The 18,128-nt window shown below is 50.8% G+C and overlaps 1 protein-coding gene across 20 annotated transcripts in view; it reads left to right on the top strand.

Moving 5' to 3' along the window:
• CACNA1A (calcium voltage-gated channel subunit alpha1 A) overlaps positions 1-18,128 on the top strand; it is a 284,022-nt gene that overhangs the window by 226,962 nt on the left and 38,932 nt on the right. For 13 of the 20 annotated variants that reach the window (XM_032835843.1, XM_032835845.1, XM_032835844.1 and 10 more), the window contains 7 exons: positions 479-585; positions 6,441-6,452; positions 9,174-9,273; positions 10,905-11,065; positions 12,519-12,656; positions 14,188-14,389; positions 15,515-15,679. In XM_032835843.1, the coding sequence (XP_032691734.1) occupies positions 479-585; positions 6,441-6,452; positions 9,174-9,273; positions 10,905-11,065; positions 12,519-12,656; positions 14,188-14,389; positions 15,515-15,679 (885 nt within the window). The remainder of the gene's footprint in view (positions 1-478; positions 586-6,440; positions 6,453-9,173; positions 9,274-10,904; positions 11,066-12,518; positions 12,657-14,187; positions 14,390-15,514; positions 15,680-18,128) is intronic. The other 7 variants (XM_032835852.1, XM_032835853.1, XM_032835849.1 and 4 more) reach the window with 1 other exon arrangement.

Raw genomic sequence — 18,128 nt, 5'->3', positions numbered from 1 at the left:
AAGGTGGGAGCCATGGAAGATTCTGAACAGAGAAGGGATTCAACTCATACCCATGCCCACGGCACCCTCTGGTTTTGCTGGGGAGGACAGACTTGAGGCAGGGGCAGGACAGGTGGGAGCCAGGAGAACTAGGAACGGGTGGCGATCATACTAGTCCAGGCAGAGGGTGATGGGGGGCAGATCAGGGTGATGGTGGAGAAGGTGGGCAGATTCTTGGAAGGTTTGCTGATGGATTCCACGTGGGGAGTAAGACAAAGAGGAGTCAAGGGGGACTCCAAGGTTTTGGACCTAAGAACCAGCAAGTCAGAACTGCCTCTCATGAGATGGGGAGGTACTTTGGGCTCCCCCACGACCTCCGGCTGCTGTCCCATCCCTCACCATGTCGCCTCCCGGTGCCCCTCCCCCAGAGGCTGGAAAAGGGGGTCTCAATCCCCAAGGTGGGATGCGGGATCTGAGCACCATCTCTTCTCACCTGTAGATGATCGACCTGGGGCTCGTCCTGCACCAGGGTGCCTACTTTCGTGACCTCTGGAACATTCTTGACTTCATAGTGGTCAGTGGGGCCCTGGTGGCCTTTGCCTTCACGTAAGTCTCCTCTTGAGGCTTCTACTTGCCTCTTTGCTCCCTGCCCTTAGTTTGGGGCAGCCCACTGGATTAGGGAATATGTTCTCAGGGTGTAGAGATGGGGAGAGTGGGCTCTGGGGGGTGGGAGACATCTGCATGCCTCCAGGAAGAGCTTCAACTGGCTTTTGCATGACGTCCACTGTGGAGGAAGAAGGAGAAGGGACGCTACCTTCTACCTCCTCACACAGCCGCGTCACCGAATCCTTGCTCTGCTGCTTTCAGTAGAATAGCCCTGCCGGGACATCTCATCTTCCTTCTGCTCTACAAGCTCCACCCCAACCACTGTCTCTCTGAGAGCCCCTTAAAAAGAAAACCAGGAAATGAATGTGCATGAGAATTCAACCCCCCCACCCTGTGCCTGAAGGCCCTGTAGTTGTAGACCTGTGACTCCCTTCATGTGTCTTTTACTTCTCCTGGCAGTCCTAGGACTCTCTGCCTCCTGAAAGGTCTTGCATCATTGTGCAACTCCAAGATGGCACCTGGGTTGTGGGTAGCCATTCCAGAATGGCACCCAAGGGCCAAGCAGCCATTGCGTCCAAGATGGCACCCAAATTGTGGGAATCCGTTTCGAGATGGCACCCAAGGGCTGGGCAACCACTAGATCTTAGGGCCTTGATAGGTAACTTAGCAGTGCTTTCCTCAAGTTATTGATGTTTGGAGCAGGTTAAGAAGACCCAACCAGCTCCTAATCCAGAAACGAACTGTCTTGGGGACCTGTCTGGGCCCAGCACCTTGGATCATTACCAGAAAAGAAAGTCTTGGAGGGACTGTGACTCATCTCACCCCCATAGTGAGAAATCAGAGGCTTCCTCTGTGCCTCTGCCCCCTAGTTTCCTTCTCAGGAGATTTTTAGGGGTTCTTGAATGTCCCCCTAACCAAATAACAAAGACTTGGTTTGTCAGGAGGCCAGAGTGGTAGCTCATTTTCAATTTAGGGACTAACGTGGGCCACTCTCGGATTCTTCTCTGCGAAAACGATGAGGTCAGCTTATGTCAGAACAGCCAGAAAGCTCCAAGGTTCTGGATGTCTCCAAGCTGGTGGAGAGGTACCATAAGGGCCAGGAGGCTGATATATTTCTGACTCTGGCCAGACTTCCCACCCCCCCCTCCCTTTCCTTTCTACTTTCTTTTCCTCTTTCTATGTCTGCTCTCCTTCCACCTTGTCTCCTTTGTTTCTCCTTCTTCCTCATTCCTTCCTCCTCTCCCTCCTTCTCTCTTACCCTTTTTTAAATGAGTATTTAAGTATTAGAGCAATGGAAAACACTGTTAAAAAAACACAAAATTTGACTATGTTATTAACGTGTTCTGAAGTTTCAAAAATTAAATAAGTGCACAGTGAATTAGAGGAGAAAGATTGCCACAAATAAGACAAAGAACTATTGGCATTCTTATATAAAAAGCAATTACAAATCAATAGGAAGTATGAACCTCAGTAGATAAATGGATGAGGGATGGAAATAAAAATTTTGCAGAACGCTGACAACTAAAAAAATGGAAAAAAATCAGCCTCCTTAGAATTCGGAGAAATGGAAAATACAAGTAAGATACAATTTGTTTCCTACCAAGATAGCACCAGTTGCTTCCAAAAAGATTTTTAAAGTGTATTTAAGAATGTCATGAAATATGCTCCTTCCTCCCTCCATCCGGTATTTGAACGACTCCTACAAGGTATCTGGTAGGCACCATGCTAGGTCCTGAGAAAATTTCAATTCTGAGGAGCCAAAATATTTTACTGCCCTCAGCCTGAGTGATTCTATCCCCTGTGGAGATTATTTACATGCTGTCTGTCTCCATTTCTGTCCCAAATCCCATTCCTTCCCTCATTCCTATTTCTTTCTCCCTCTTTCTCTTACCCCTTTTTTCTCTTCTTCCCTCTAACTGCCTCTCCTGCTCTTTCTCCTTCTCTGCTCCTCTCCATCCCTCCTCCCCTCTTTCTGTGTGTCTCTCTCCTTTTTCATCCTTTTCCCCAACCCCTCATTTTCTCTTTTCTGTTATCATCTTCTGTCTCTCTGCTTCTCTTTGCCTACCCAGCCCTCCCCAGCACATACATGTCTCTCTCTATCTCTGTCCTTCTGTCTGGTTCATATCCTCTCTCCTCTCCTCCCTCTTTCTCTCTCTTTCTCTCTCTCCCTCCTCTGACCCTGGCCCCCTGGGTCTGACCATGTGCTCTGGCATCAGGAGAGGCAACCCCCACCATATTCTGACCTGGGACAGCCTCTACGGCTGGGGAGGGCAAGTTAGCAGGCACCTCGCTCAGACTTCCTCTAGCCTTCCAGGGTGATGTCCTCCCAGCAGCCATCAAGTCTCCTAGAGCTCAGGAGATGATAGGTCAAGGGGGACCTTGACCATCCATCTGTCCACACACGGCCACTCCTTTGCCAACTCTGCCTGGTGTGGGCGGTTTTGCTCTCCGTGGCCACCACTGGGTATAGAACAAATGAAGTGATGACAGGGGCCCATCAGCTCACCCTTGGCTTTGACACTTTCCTCCCAGACCTCTGTCGGAGCCAACATGCTTCAGTAAGAAGGAGGGGGACCCCACAGTTGCCCTGCCTCACCTCCATCCCCCAATTTGACCTCACAATTTGGGGAATGGGTGGTGTTCCAAAGACTTGGGACTTTCAACCAGAGAACTTTCGCCATAATGAGCTATAGTTGACAATATGCTGTTTCTAGGATCCCTGGAGCTATAATTAGGCTCTACTTTAAGCAAACAATTTGCAAAATCAAAATTATTTTTCCACCAAAAATCAATCAGCAGTATGATTCTTTGTGTTGCAAAAGAATCTGCTAGAGGGAGCTGATTTTTTTTTGAATTTTCATTTTATATATGAAATTATACAAGGGCATTCAAAATGAGCCTACAACTCACAGAAAACTGGCAGCATATTTGTAGTCAATCTTTTAAACTGCTTCTATGAAGTTGCTACAGGCATAAAGCCAGCCAACCCATGACCTTGAAAATCCCCGTTTTGTATTTTTTTTTTAATTCGTATGCAAGGAAAACGTCCAGACTGGGATTTAAGGACATCCTCTAAGCCTCAATGGGCTTGTAGATCATGCAGGAACTGTGGGGTGTGAAATTTTGCCAGTGGGATCCTGACAAGTGCTGGCAGCTCTCAAGGGATTTTGGGAGAGCTGACATCCATGCGAGCCCCTTTGTATGATGGTCATGGGGATAGGAGAGGTAGACCCTGAGACCCCCCCTGCCAAGACCCTCCCTACCTTGCTGCAAGGAATCCATCTGGTGCTGCCACCTCTCTTTCAAGGCAGGGTTGCAGACTTGGCACAGTTGGCCAGGCACCTTGATCAAGCTGCTCCTGCATTCCCAGGGCTATATCTGCCCAAAATCCAAAGCAGGAGCCCACAGGCTGTTACTTTTCTCCTCAGCAAGGTCTCAGAATCCTGCCCCTGGCTGCAGGTTTCTGGCCTCTTTTGCCTGAGAACATTTCTCACCCTATGAGGACTTTCTTACTATCTTTTCTTGTTACTACATGCATATCACATTGGTAGGAGTGGGAAGTCTCTGAGGGTCTCAGCCTGAGTGCCCAACCCCAGAGTCCTTTGCTTCTTTCCTTTCTGGTCTTTTAGCTCAATTTATCAGTCCAGTGCCCATCTCCTCACAGACAAGGCTGAGACCCCCAAGAGGTGTTAATTAGTCTTATTGTTTTAGAAAGAGCCTCCTGCAAGTCTACCTAGTTTGTCTCTTATATGCACGTCCCATCACCGTTCTGTGCCTCAGTTTCCCCATAAAGCCGAAAATTGACTGGATAGTCCATCACAGCCTCCATATAATTAATCCCCACCAGCAACGTCCTGTGGGAAGTCGTCTCATTGTTCCCATTCTGTAGAGGAGGAAACTGAGGCCCAGAGGTGAGTCTAGCAGGATCGCTAAGGTGGGCCTCAACCGACAGATTCAAGGTTGCTGCCCATCTCGCAGCTGTGAACGTGTAAGCTTTTTCACAAATCAGCAGAAGGACACTTGACCGCTTAGCCACCCTGGGTTCCTCGAAAGCCTGGGGAAGGGAGCACAAGGCTGCTCCTTTCTTCATTGAAAGGAATCTTGCTGTTCTGGCCTTTTGGGGAGGAGGCAAGGATTCTGCTATGATCGTGGCCCCGTCTCAGATGTAGGAAAACTATCCCTGTGGTTCTCCAAGGGATGTGTTGAAGCTCTGCTGACAGTTTCCACCCCTCCTGCACCTCACCCGAATCTGTGTGTGTGTGTGTGTGTGTGTCCTGCTCCTTCCACCAACTGTGTGCCGTGTCCACGCGACCACCATTAACACACCATCTCATGAGCCGTCACACGTGATCTCATGCTCTGTGCCCATGCATCGGGGTGGCCAACTGACATGTCTCAGCAGCTGGCAGATCGTGATCCTGCCCTCACTGCCAAGAGTCCATCTGGTGCTGCCACTCCTCCCTCAAGGCAGGCCAGCACAGCTGGCAGAACGCCTTGATCAAGCTTCTCTTGCATGCTCAGGAGCCGAACTGCCAGGAAGCCAAAGAAGGAGCCCTCGGGCTGCCGCATTTTTAATCCCATCCTCAACCCAGCCCCTGCACTGAAGACATTATTTTTCTTGTGTGTGACAAAATGGAAAAGAAGACTTGAGTGCAAGATACACGAACCGGGGTTTGAATCTCAGTCTGCCGCTTCCAAGCTGTGTGACCTTGGGCAAGTCACTCTCCCTCTCTGGGCCTCAGCTTCCTCATCTGGAAAACCGCATGATGGTGCCACCTTCCCACAGGCAAACATAGTGACATTCAGAAGGTTCACATTTTACACCTGAAGTTAGGAGGTCAGGCAGAAATCACTATCATTGAAAGATCTATAATAATCCACCGAGGAGAATCTACATGATTCCATGTATATGATAAGTCCTAGATACATTGAGCTTTGAGAACCTGGAAGATGAAATCAAAAGGTTGGAGGGGGGCAGGAAAAATCCAGCAGGAATATCTGTAGACATTTAAACCATTCTGCATTTAGAAATATCACTAACTTTGAATAAAATGTTAAATGGAAAGAAGGAAAGAAGGAAGGCAGGTCACTAGCTTTGAAAGAGGCAGCAGACAGGAAGTTCCAGAGAGTACCCGCCTGGTAGAAGGGTTTCTGATGACAGTCAAGTTCCTCTGGCGTTGACCTCCAGCCATGGTTGGAGAGTTGTCATGAGACAAGCCTGATTCCAAAGATAAGTGCGAGGGCTGAGCCAGATGCCAAGAGCTTCGTCTCAGGACCCCCAAGACCTGTGTCTAACTACACCCCAAATTGGAACTCCTTGCTGACCTCCCTCTCCTTCCTACCTTAGGGAGTAAAGTCAAGGCCATAGCTACCATGTATCAAGCATCAGAATCCCAAAGGTCTGTTTTACAGATGAGGATGACAATTAGGGGCAGAGCTGGGATTCAAACCCCAGTGCCCCCGACTCCAAAGCTCACAATTTCCAAGCCATTCTAAGACCTTCCAGCCCCAGAACCTCTGGAGAAAAGGGGTTTCTCCAGCTCTTGGCAGTGACCTTCAGTGGTGAATTTGCCTTTGGTCATTGACAACTTTCTGGCTGTCCTGCTACTTGGAAATTTGGCTTTCTTGGTGCTGTTGGGCAGTGCCGGGAGCCTGCCGAGGGCAGGGGACTGAACTGGGGGCTTCCAGATGGAAGGCTGGATGTCAGCCAGAGCCACAAGCCTGAGGCTGCCCCTCCTGGTGCCCGGGTAGGGCAGGGGGCGCTCAGGTGTGTGTGCGTGTGTATGTGTGTGTTCTGTGTTCTTTCTTCTGAGGCCACTTACGATCTGTCTCTCCTTTCGACGCCACCTCACCAGGAGCAGTACACGGTAAAGTTTTCTCTCTCTCTCTCTCTCCTTTTCTCTCTCTCTCTCTCATTTTGTCTCTCGTTCTCCATGCCCTGGTGCAGCTGTGTTGGTTCTGGGCCTGTTTCCACGGCCTTCTGTTTTTGCTGCCGTCCGTTGCTTGCAGTGACCAGAGCCCACCCTCAGTCTCTCTGCGGAGAGGAGGATCCCTAAGGGGTCTTGGCCACTGCCTCCCACCATGACCCACCATGAGTCCAGTTCTTGGCAGAGAATAGAAAGGACATGGGGAAGCGGGGCCTCTGCAAGGTCTGATTTCAACAAGGCAGACAAACGTGGTGGGGCGGTTCCTAGAGTGGTAAGCGTGTCCAGACCCCGAGATGGGACAAGCCACACCACCAGGACTTGGGCTCTAAAAGGAGAAATCGGCCTCCCAAGGAGCATCTTCAGCAAAGCCGGTTCGAAGTCGGGTTGTTTCTGTGAGCGCGCCTTGATCCAGCCATTCCTGCATGCTCAGGACCCAAACTGCCATGAACGCTACTCACTGCCTCAATAAACAAGACTGTTTCTCAGCCTCACCTGAGGCCAGAGTACCTCGTGGGGGAGAAGGCCCCGAAGGGGGAGGCCAGGGAGTCCTTTTCAGAGAGTGGATATGCCTGTGGGAGTCATGCTTCCAAATGTCAGCCATTCAGCGCTTCGATTGTAGCCGGTCCAACATACAACCTAGACGTCCACCTGCTTGACATTTTTTCCACCAACACGTAGTCTAAACTTTGCTTCAGTTTTTGCTGGGAAACTAGATCATCCCGTTACAACCAGTATTGTTAACCTCAGACAGAACCATGGCTGGAAATGTGAATCCCACAGGCATGAAACAGTGACAATGTGACTTGTCACATTCAAGCTGGCTTCTAGGAATTCCAGAGAAATTAGTGAGTGTTAGGGAAACATTACAGACCTCCTAGCACATCTCGGAGACCTTCCACTCTTACCAAAGCAAAAGGCCTAAAACATTCTTGAAGAAGAAATCGCAGGTTTCCCTGTGTGGTCTAATTATTTAATTGTGTCCCTGTTATGCCTCACATTACCTCAGTGACTCTCTTGACATGTGTCACTTCAGGGGCACAGCCTTGAGATAACAATGATGACCTTGGCTTTAAAAAGGGAAAAACAGGTTGCAGCTGAATCCCGGAGCACAGCTGTGCCCTGCAGGATAATGTCCAGTTCTCCTCTTTATTCCCCGAAAAATGAGAGAAAGGAGATCTAAAAGAAAGGTTGTTTTTGTGCCCAGATACCCAGACACATCATGGTGGGGGCCCCTGGGATAGCTCTCCATGTGACCCACAAGGTAACGAGAGAGAGATGTTCACTGCAAGACCTGCAAAGAACTCTGATCTAGATCCATCCATTCACAGTCGTCCTGAGACCACACGCCAGGCACATGATGGGGGCTGGGACAAGAACCAAGATGAAAGGGAAAATGGACACGTAGATGAATAAATCACAATTCGAGCCTTTGAGGGGTTGTCTCTCTAAAGCCTGAAGCCAAAGACAGAAGCAAAGGTGACTGTGGAGCAGCAGTAGGGGCTGGTAAAACCCAGCGGCAATCAGGGAAGGCTGTTAGATAAAGGGCAATCTAACTTGGCTTTGGGGGCTGCGTGTTCCTGTGAATGGAGAGGTGGAGGAAGGGCATTTCTAGCAGCAGGAACAGTATGTGCAAAAGCAGAGGGAGACCAAAGAGTGTGGCTGGGGCTTGGGGTGTGTCACAGTCAATGGGAATGCAAAGGTAAAGGTAAGTTGGGCTAGATTTCCAAGAGCCTTGAATGCCGCGCCCGAAGTTCCCACTTCTAGTAATTCAGATGCTCCAGAAGGATTCTGAGAGGGAGAGCGAAATGGTCATTGGCTTTGACCACTGTGTGCAGAAAAGATCAAAGGAGAGAGAGACAGGGAGTGAGGGTGTGGGGGACTGGGAAATGGGTAACGAGAGTCCAGCATAAGATGGTGGCCAGGGACGATGATGGAGATATTATGGGAGTAACCCATTGGGGATGGAGGACAGGAAGCTGAATGTGACATTTGGGTTTCTGACTTGGGAGACTGGGTAGATGGTGAGTTCTATTAACCACAAGATCTTGATGGCTGCACCCAATGCCCTCCTCTTGGGGGACCCACATCATGGCTGGGTAAGGGTAGGAAGGCATCTGCAGGGGCCGTAGTGCAAAGGCTCAAGTCCAGTAGACCCTGGACTAAAGCTCTATGCAGCTTTCTGGAAAGATGGGCTAAGGGATCCTGGCAGAGGTTCAACATGGGCATCTGAAGTCTGGTTCTTTCCTTTCGTGTGGGCTCAGGGAATACTGGGGGAGGACCACATTAAGTATTTCCTGAATCCTGTTGGAAGACCCCACCAAGACCACCCCCAGTCAGCATACAAGGGCAGCCAGCTCTCTGCTAGGTCTGAGCACCCCCCTGCCACCCTTACAGCTACTCAAGCCCGGCCAGGTGGTGGAGGACCTTAACAAATCCTGAGACAAGAACCACAGAAGCCCATCTGTTGATTATCTCTTGAGCTCAAACATAGCAGGGATGCTTACCACCCTTCCCCAGAAAGGGCAGGACTGTGCCAGGCTCCCCCCAGACCCTTAGGCCTGAGAGGGTTGGGGGGGTCACATGCAGTTGTGGGCCACCCACCACCCAGACTGACTTCTGCTCCCTCTCTTCCCCTCTCCGTACCCTAACATCCCTCCACAGTGGCAATAGCAAAGGAAAGGACATCAACACAATTAAATCCCTCCGAGTCCTCCGGGTGCTACGACCTCTTAAAACCATCAAGCGGTTGCCAAAGCTCAAGGTGAGATTGGGGCATGTGGGAGGCCTGACTGGGTTGCCATGTACAGTTGGACAGGTTGCTTGCTGCTCAAGGAGACAACATTGAAAGGGGTGCTGATAACATCACATCCGTCATATATAGATATATTTATTATTAGAACTTTCCAGCAGATGGCAGTAAAGTGAGTTGATCTAACAAAATCTGTGTACTGTGACAGTTTTCCATTAGATGAAGTGTCTTAAGGTGGAGATCCCTTTTCCTAATTCACAGGAGGACATCATATGGATAAAATAGGGCACAACCATAATGTGGAAAGCCAGAAACTGGGTTTCTGCTCCCACACAACTTTTTACTTTTCACCAGTCTGTTCTAGGCTCTATTATCTCCTGTTCCAAAATAGTATGAACCAGTATTTCCCAAGCTTGTCATTCAGGAGAAACGGGGGAAAAGAAAAGGAAATGCAACCTAGTCATTCAAACACACCTTTTCCACTGATGTTCCACCTGAGGGCCACCTGTATTATCTCCTACTTCATGTTAAAGTCCTTGCTTTTTTTTTTTTTTTTAATTTAAACGAATGTGTTTTAAAAGGAAATGCTTTGCCAAGGTTCTCAAATTGGAACCCGATGTTAACAGAAGGTAAAACTAAATACATTCCCCCAAAAAGACACGGTTATTAAAATCTAGCCAAAAAGATTGCCTGAAAAAGGCTTCGGACATGGGTACTTGCTCTTCCCAAGTTAAAAAAAGAAAAGTATCAGGGTTAGGTGCTCACAGTAGCAACAAAGCAAGACTTTCTCCTTCACCCAAAAGGACTGAAGGGAAAAGTGGAAAGTGAATAACTTTGTTACCGTGCACTTCAGCACGATAGTGTTGGGCTCCTGCAGGACCTAAAGGAACGTCCTTTGTCGCCCAGGTGTGCCCCTCCCCCATGACTTTGGTACTTGCGCTCCCAGATATGTGGCAGCCCTTTGGGCAGGAAAGCTTGCGCTGAAACACGTGCGATGCAGTCCAGCCCTATTCGGTGCTGTGGTGGCACCTTTTCTGGGTGGTAGCCCCCTCCCCAAGCCCCCGTGAAAGCTATGCCCTCTCCTCCCCCGCCCCGCACCCCCCGCCGGGGGAAAGCTGGCCTGTAGTTACAGGGGGCTGGAGGACCCTTACCCACTTGTGGTTAGGACGCACTATGGTTAGAAGCAGAACGGGGTGGGAGACGCTGCGAGCGGAACCCCTGCCGCCTTTGGGAGATGATGGAAAGATTTCATCTCACCCAGGATGGAATCTCCTGGGCCTGGGGCGGGGGGGGGGGGGGGGGGGGGGGGGCGCCCCCCCGGGCGGGGGCCCCCCCCCCCGTTCCCGGCCCCCGCGGGGGGAGGGGCGGGGGGGGGGGGGGGGGGGGGGGGGGGGGGGGGGCGTGTCAGCTCCCAAAGCCGGAGCGCCCCCTACTGCTCAGTGGGCAGAAGGAAGGGAGGGAGAAGGAGGGGAAGGGCCAGGGAGAGGGGAGGCAAGGACGCGGAATCAACGGGAAAGGCCTTGTCTGTGAGATGGAACGTGGGCAAACTGGCCACACGTTGGTACCACGGGCTGCTGGAGGCAGAGGCCGGGCAGGCCCGCAGCCCCTCATCCCCTCTCTCCTCTCCGCCCCCCGCCCGCCAGGCCGTGTTCGACTGTGTGGTGAACTCGCTCAAGAACGTCTTCAACATCCTCATCGTCTACATGCTGTTCATGTTCATCTTCGCTGTGGTGGCTGTGCAGCTGTTCAAGGGCAAGTTCTTCCACTGCACTGACGAGTCCAAGGAGTTCGAGAAAGATTGCCGGTGGGTCTCTGCTCTCCTCGGTGTCCCCACGGGGGCGGGCCGGGGGAGGGCTGGGGAGAGGCCAGAAGCGCCCCTGGGCTTGGAAACCCCCTGGACGTGACCCAGGTGCAACCCGTTTGGGGCTGGATTGGGAAGAAAAGGTTTTGGTGTTTGCATCGCCGCCATGCATCGCTCCGGTCCCCACCTTTGTCGCGTGAGGGCTATCCATATTAGTCCACGTTCCCTTTTTGGAAAACCTTTACCGGCAGATGGCGTTTCAAAGTGAAAATGTTTTGCTATTTTAGAAAGATCAAATAGTGCGAGTTACACATAGGACATCAGTCGCACCCTCAGCTGTGTCTAAGGCATCCCTGTAATCAAACCGATTTTTTGTTTTTGTGTGTCTTTTTGTGTTTGTTTGTTTGTTTGTTTGTTTTCTGGGAGCCATGCAACTTGTTTGCACCAAATGGGACAAATGACAAGGGTGAAGAGCTTCAGGTCCAGTCGGGTCAGGTTTCATTGCCAAACAAATTAGGTCAGAAGTGGACAAATTTTGTCTGCCAGGGACCAGATCCTACGTGCTTGATCTCTAAGGGGTCTGCAGTCCTCTGCAGCCCGTGTCCGTTCCCATCCTAATGCAGAGCAGCCACACAACACGGGGACAAACGGGCATGTCTGTGTCCTTATTTCTAGAAATGAAAATTTTGAATGCCGGACAAATTTAATTTGTCACGAATGCATTCTTTTTATTTGTTTTCAACCACTGAAAAAGGTAGAAAACCGTTCTCACTTTGTGGACAATACAGAAACAGGTGCACACTTGGTCTGCGGGTCATAACTTGCCACCCCTGACTTAAGAGAAAAGTGTTCAGTTTTCATAATTTTCTAGACTTTGGAGTCGTGGAGGAGAAATTGTAGACCAGAAGTCGCCTCATCTTTGGGTGAGCCTCGTGATAGAAATTGCTAAGCCTTTAACTAAGCTCCCTGTAAATTTTACCATCGCTGGTGTAAAACCTGACTAGACAAGGAATGGCAGCCTCTTATTTTGGTGGCTGGGTCTTGACATTGGAATGACCCCACACACTTGGCCATGTGTCTGGGGCTGAGCCTTGTGTCCTGCCCTGAAAAGAAGCAGCAGTCGCCCCCTCCGGCCTGAGGAACCCAGAGGTGTGCCTCTCTCTCGCCCTGCTCTCAACCCCCCAAGCCTGAGGCTCCCACCTGCAGGACCGGAAGTTTTTGTGTTGGAAGAGAGTGCTTGGTCCTGAGTCGGCTCCTGGCCCCGAGTCTGGCCTCATGTGGGGGTTTGTCTCCAAGTGGACGCACAGACGTCAGGGAGACCCGTCGGAGGCTGCTGCCTGGGCTGAGGGACACAGTGGGGGCTGGTGGTCCCCTCTTCCTCTTCCTCCTCTCTCTGACTGCTGAAGATGAGTGTCCCCTTCTTCTGTTTACTCATGGCCCCCATTTTCTGTGGCAGCGGCAAGTACCTCCTCTACGAGAAGAACGAGGTGAAGGCACGGGACAGACAGTGGAAGAAATACGAGTTCCATTATGACAACGTGCTGTGGGCTCTGCTGACTCTCTTCACCGTGTCCACGGGAGAAGGCTGGCCACAGTGAGTGGCCCACCAGAGAGCCCCACAGAGGAGCTGGGGGGCGGCGGCTAGGGAGCAGGACGGGGGAGGGTCTGAGGGTGCTGAGGAAGGCCTGGCTGAGGAGAGGCTGGCTCCTGGCTTCCCAAGGTGGAGACCCCGCCTGGGGCGTGAGGGGCTGTCACCGGAACGCCAGCCTGCATGTGCGGCTGGGCCCGTGGGGCAGGAACCCAGCCCTCACTGGGCTCCGTCTGCCAGACCCTGATTGTGGAAAGGGCATTGCTTCTAATTTGCAGGAAAGCTCCCCAGACACAGGCAGTCACATCTCTTAACCCTTCCTGTGCCGGTGAGCGCAGATCTCCAGGACCGGGGTGTGTGGACATGACATTTCCCAAGTCCCTCTGACCACAGGATCATTCTTTGCCCACAACAGGGCAAGGGCCAGGGTGAGGCTGAATCGTGCACAAGTCCAGGGCTGGACCTGTCTTTACTTAAAATGTTGATTTTTTTTAATCATAGGTCGTTTTGGCATTTGTTATAATTTGCTTAAATATTGCAGTAAAATGCTATTTCTCCTGATGACTGAGAGGTTTGGTACCTCCTTAATTTGTGTCCAAGGCAAGTGCCTCACTCTCCTCACCCAAGTCCTGGTCTTCCTCCCAGAAGTCTCAGAAATGCAAGTTGACTCCAGTGTGCCCTCATCATCCTCGCCTCCCTCCCTCCTGCTCTCAGGAAACACACAAGCCCTCATGTGCCTTTCCACCCACCCACACACACACTCAGTACCCACTTACATGGGGCCAGTGCTAGCCCATACGGCACCTTGGAGAAAATTTTTTAGACAGCTCTTCCTCAGCAGACTTCACTTCCATCTGTCAGAAAATCATTGCAATATACTTAATGGTTTTGTTCAAATGAGGTATTTCATGGCCACCTGCCCAAAAATTGTCACCATAAATACACAAATCTATCATGTCTACAGTATGAATGGCACCCCTTAGGCACAGAACCCTTGAGCAGTGCACAATCTGTGCAACTGTGTAGAGCAGCTATGCACATACACACCCACGTTCATCCCCACTACCCCTTCTCGGCTCCCACCACCAGCTGTGCTTAAATGCCCCCACACACACTCATATCTGCCTCCATGACCCTATACACCCTCCCATCCATCACCACCAACCTGGTTTCCCATCCCAACTTGGCCAGACCTTAGTGGGTGAACTTTAGGAAGTCACTTTAAATTGCTAAACCTTAATTTCCTCATGTGCAAAAAGGAGCCAGTGGTAACCTCCCCAAGAGGGTGGCCAAGAAAATAAATAAAATCATGCCCAGCGCTTAATAACCTTCCAGAAGCATTGGTGAAGGTAACTGATGCTGTTTTTGACCCTCCCCACAGACAAAGGAGGTGGGAAGACTTCTGGCTTTGTAAAGTCACCACAGTAACGGGAGTCTGAAAACGACTACTCTCATTTCTTTGCTGTTTTCTCTTAACATCTCCCTCCGTTCCTGTGACCCACCCACTTTCCCCCTCTCCCCACCCCACCCCTCACAGGGTCCTCAAGCACTCCGTGGACGCCACCTTTGAGAACCAGGGCCCCAGCCCCGGGTACCGCATGGAGATGTCCATCTTCTATGTTGTCTACTTCGTGGTTTTCCCCTTCTTCTTCGTCAATATCTTTGTGGCCTTGATCATCATCACCTTCCAGGAGCAGGGGGACAAGATGATGGAGGAATACAGTCTGGAGAAAAATGAGGTGCTACTTCCTGCCTACATCCCTTGTTTAAAAATTGAGGACACCCCCCATACACACACATACACGCGCACATGCACACACACACACACACACACACACACACACTCACACTGAGGAAACAGCTTTTGGGGGCATCTGGGGAGGGCACAGCAGCATCCTGCAGGCAGAAGTCCATCTGCAGGGCAGCCCGTCCTGGGGTTCCCAGAGGAAGACACACCGACCGCAGGTGTCTGTATCAGTCCGTTTGGAATAGCTTTGCCGCTCCAGAATCTCGGCACCAGATACCCACAAAGGGATTGATGGAGTTCTTGCTCAACACCACATGTCTCCGGGGACTCTGATCCATGTCATCTTTACTCTGGTTACCCTCTGAGTCTCTGCAGATCAAGAAGAGAGAATGGCAAACCCTGGTCCAATTTTTGTGCTGTGTGACCAGAAGGGACACGTGTCCCTTCTGTCCACATCTCATTAGCCAGAGCAAGTCACACATCAATGTCTGATGTCAGCGGGGTGAGGGAGTATGATCTCCCCGAGGGCAGGGTGGTGAATATTTATGAATGAAAATCCAGTCCTCCAGAGAGGACAGACCTGGCTCTTTGCGCTTCTAGAATCATCCAAGCTAGGCAGAGGACCTGAAATCCATCCTTCCTCTGCTCTCTTGGCCCCTAAGACTAAGCAGCCATTATTCCTCCTTCCCGTAAAACGAAGGAGGAAAAGAAGCAAAATAGTCAGTAGGAAAGAACGGTCAGACTTCAAATCAGACTCTGGTTCAGGTTCAGGTTTGGCCCACTTGGCAGCTGTGCTACGTCAGGCAAGGGGCTTAACCTCTCTGAGTTTCTGTTTTCCTCCCCTGCAAAGTAGGGTTATCAAGAGTACCCACTTCCCGTGTTTGCTGCGGGGATTCGGGGAGGTTACAAGGGGCATGTGAGCACCAGATCAGGCAGACAATGACTTCTCAAGGAGCCGCAGCTGCTGGTAGAAGAAAGTGGTCTGGTGAAGGGCCTCTGGGAGTGGGGAATCCCGGCTGGAGACAGGCTCAAGCGGATGTGCCCGAGAGCCGTGGCCAGTGAGATGGGGGGTGCTCTCCTACCCCCGGCCCTCACACCACCGGCCTCTCTCCTGCAGAGAGCCTGCATCGACTTCGCCATCAGTGCCAAGCCGCTGACCCGACACATGCCCCAGAACAAGCAGAGCTTCCAGTACCGGATGTGGCAGTTCGTGGTGTCCCCGCCCTTCGAGTACACCATCATGGCCATGATCGCTCTCAACACCATCGTCCTTATGATGAAGGTGAGCCCCCAGCCTGCTTAAGCCCCATGCGTGCCCGCCCCTCACACCCGTCCTCCTCTGGCCCACTGGGGCCATGTGCCCCAAGTTTCCCAGGCAGATCACACTCCGTCACCGCCGCAGAGCCTCTGCCCTGGCTGATCCCTGGCCAGCTCCTTCCAGCTGCATCTCCAGGAAGCCATTCCTGACATCCCATGACTGCACGAGGCACCTTTCTTTGCAAGCACCAGCGATCCCACGTGCCATATCAGCATCGGGTTGCCCGGTGCTCTCCCCCACCAGCCTGTGAGCTCCGAGGGCCCAGGCAAGTCCCAGTCACCCCCTGAATTCCTGGGGTTCAAGGAATCCTTCACCTTAAGGGCACAGGAGGCCCTTTATAAATGTCCAGTGGCTAAACTGAGGAGGAAGGGGCAGGCAAGGACCTCGCAACTCTCAGGGCCACGGAGCCTCTTCAGGGTGAAAGTCAGAACCTCTCACCCTGTGGTTTGGAAACCAAAGGTCCGGATATAAGCCCAACTCTGCCATTTATCTCAGCATTTAACTTTGCGCAAGGGACCAGCAACACTCAGGCCTCAGTTTCCCTGTCAATGAAATGGGGATGATCATAATAGCACATTCCTCCCGTCCCCGAGTGGGGACAAGGATTGAATGAGGACATTGAGGCAAAGACACGAGCACATCTATTGACACTTCAAAAACACTAAACACTTAAGCTATTCATTTTTGGATTGGCAAAAAAGCAGTGCCTATTTTTGCTTGAAACGCTTCCCCATAAGCAAGTTCTTTTATGTTTTCATTGTTAGAATCATGAGCAGTTTCAAAGAGAAAGGAATAGTATAGCACAGCGCTTCTCGGGCTGCCGTGTGTTCACGGATCATCTGGGGGTCTCATTAACATGCAAAATTCGGTTCAGCAGAATCGGCCTGGGATCCTGACATTCCAAGTCAGGATCCCCCAGGATGCTGGGGCCACGGGTCCCCAGACCCCACTCTCGTGAATACCTAGTCTCCAGCACCCAGAGGTGCCCACGGTTCTAAGGTTGCTTCATCTTTCTCTGTTTTCTTGAGGTGAAATTCACATCACGTAAAATTAACCATTTCAAAGTGTGCAGTTCAATGGTACATTCACCAGGTTGGGCAACCATCACCTCTCCCTACTTCCAGAACATTTTCATTGCCTCAAAAAGGGACCCCCCCATCCCCATGACCAGCCACCCCTCCCCCAAGCCCCTCCCCCAGCCCCCAACAACCACCAATCTGCATTATGTTTCTATGGATTTACCCATTCTGGACATTTCATCTATTTTTAAAATTATTTTAAATTATAGACACCACAGTATTTTGCCCTTAAATTCTTCATTATGTATTTCTAAGAAGTTTTCTTACATATTTATTTTTTTTAAGATTTTATTTATTAGAGGGGCACCTGGGTGGCTCAGTCAGTTAAGCAGCTGCCTTCGGCTCAGGTCGTGATCCCAGGGTCCTGGGATCAAGCCCCGTATCAGGCTCCCTGCTTAGTGGAGAGCCTGCTTCTCCCTTTCCCTCTGCCTGCCGCTCTGCCTACTTGTGCCCCCACCCCCATCAAATAAATAAATAAAATGTTTTTTTTTAAGATTTTATTTATTAGAGAGAGCAGGAGAAGGGGGAGTGGGAAAGAACCAGGCTCTCCACTAAGAAGGGAGCCTTACATGGGGCTTGATCCCAGGACTCTGAGATGATGACCTGAGCCAAAGGCAGAGGCTTAACCAACTGAGCCACCCAGGCACCCCTTCCTACATGTTCTTATGCTCAACAAGATGAGTGATAATTCTGTAAGATACATATTGAATTGTCCCCAAAATATCTTTTACAGCAAGAGTTGGGTTTTTCTTTGTTTGTTTTTTAGAAGTGGGGAAGGGCAGAGGGAGAAGGAGAAAGAGAATCTTAAGCAGACTCCCTACTGAGCTCAGAGCCTGACATGGGGCTCGATCTTATGACCCTGAGATTGTGACCTGAGCTGAAATCAAGAGTCTAACACTTAACCAACCATGCCACCCACATGCCCCATGAGTTGCTTTTTGAGCCAAAATCCAAGTGGCTACACATTTTCTCTGATTTTTGTCTTTTAAATCTGTCTTGCCCCATCCTTTTTGTTCCCCATGCTGTTGACTTCTTGAGGAAACCAGATGAGTTGAGTGAAAATAGTCCCCCCTCTGGGTGCGTTGGTTTTCTCGTGGGGAACTGTAACCTCTTCCTCTACCTTCCATGTCTCCTGTAACCTGGTACTCAGGGCTAAAGGTTATAAACTTGAACCTAATTAAAGAGTTTGGGCAAGAAGAGTTCAGAAGGAGTCAGAATAGAAGTTACCTCTGGGGTGGGCTGCTGACTGAAAAGGCATGAAAGGAAAGATTTGGGGATCCTGGAGGTGTTCTAAGTCTTGGGCTGGGGAGTGATTTTATGGGAGTTCACAGGTA

This window comes from Lontra canadensis, unplaced genomic scaffold (assembly GCF_010015895.1).
Source record: "Lontra canadensis isolate GAN:19392208 unplaced genomic scaffold, GSC_riverotter_1.0 scaffold88, whole genome shotgun sequence".
Taxonomy (NCBI): domain Eukaryota; kingdom Metazoa; phylum Chordata; class Mammalia; order Carnivora; family Mustelidae; genus Lontra; species Lontra canadensis.
The sequence above is the reverse complement of the archived record's forward strand: the minus strand, read 5'-3'. Positions and strand labels throughout refer to the sequence as shown.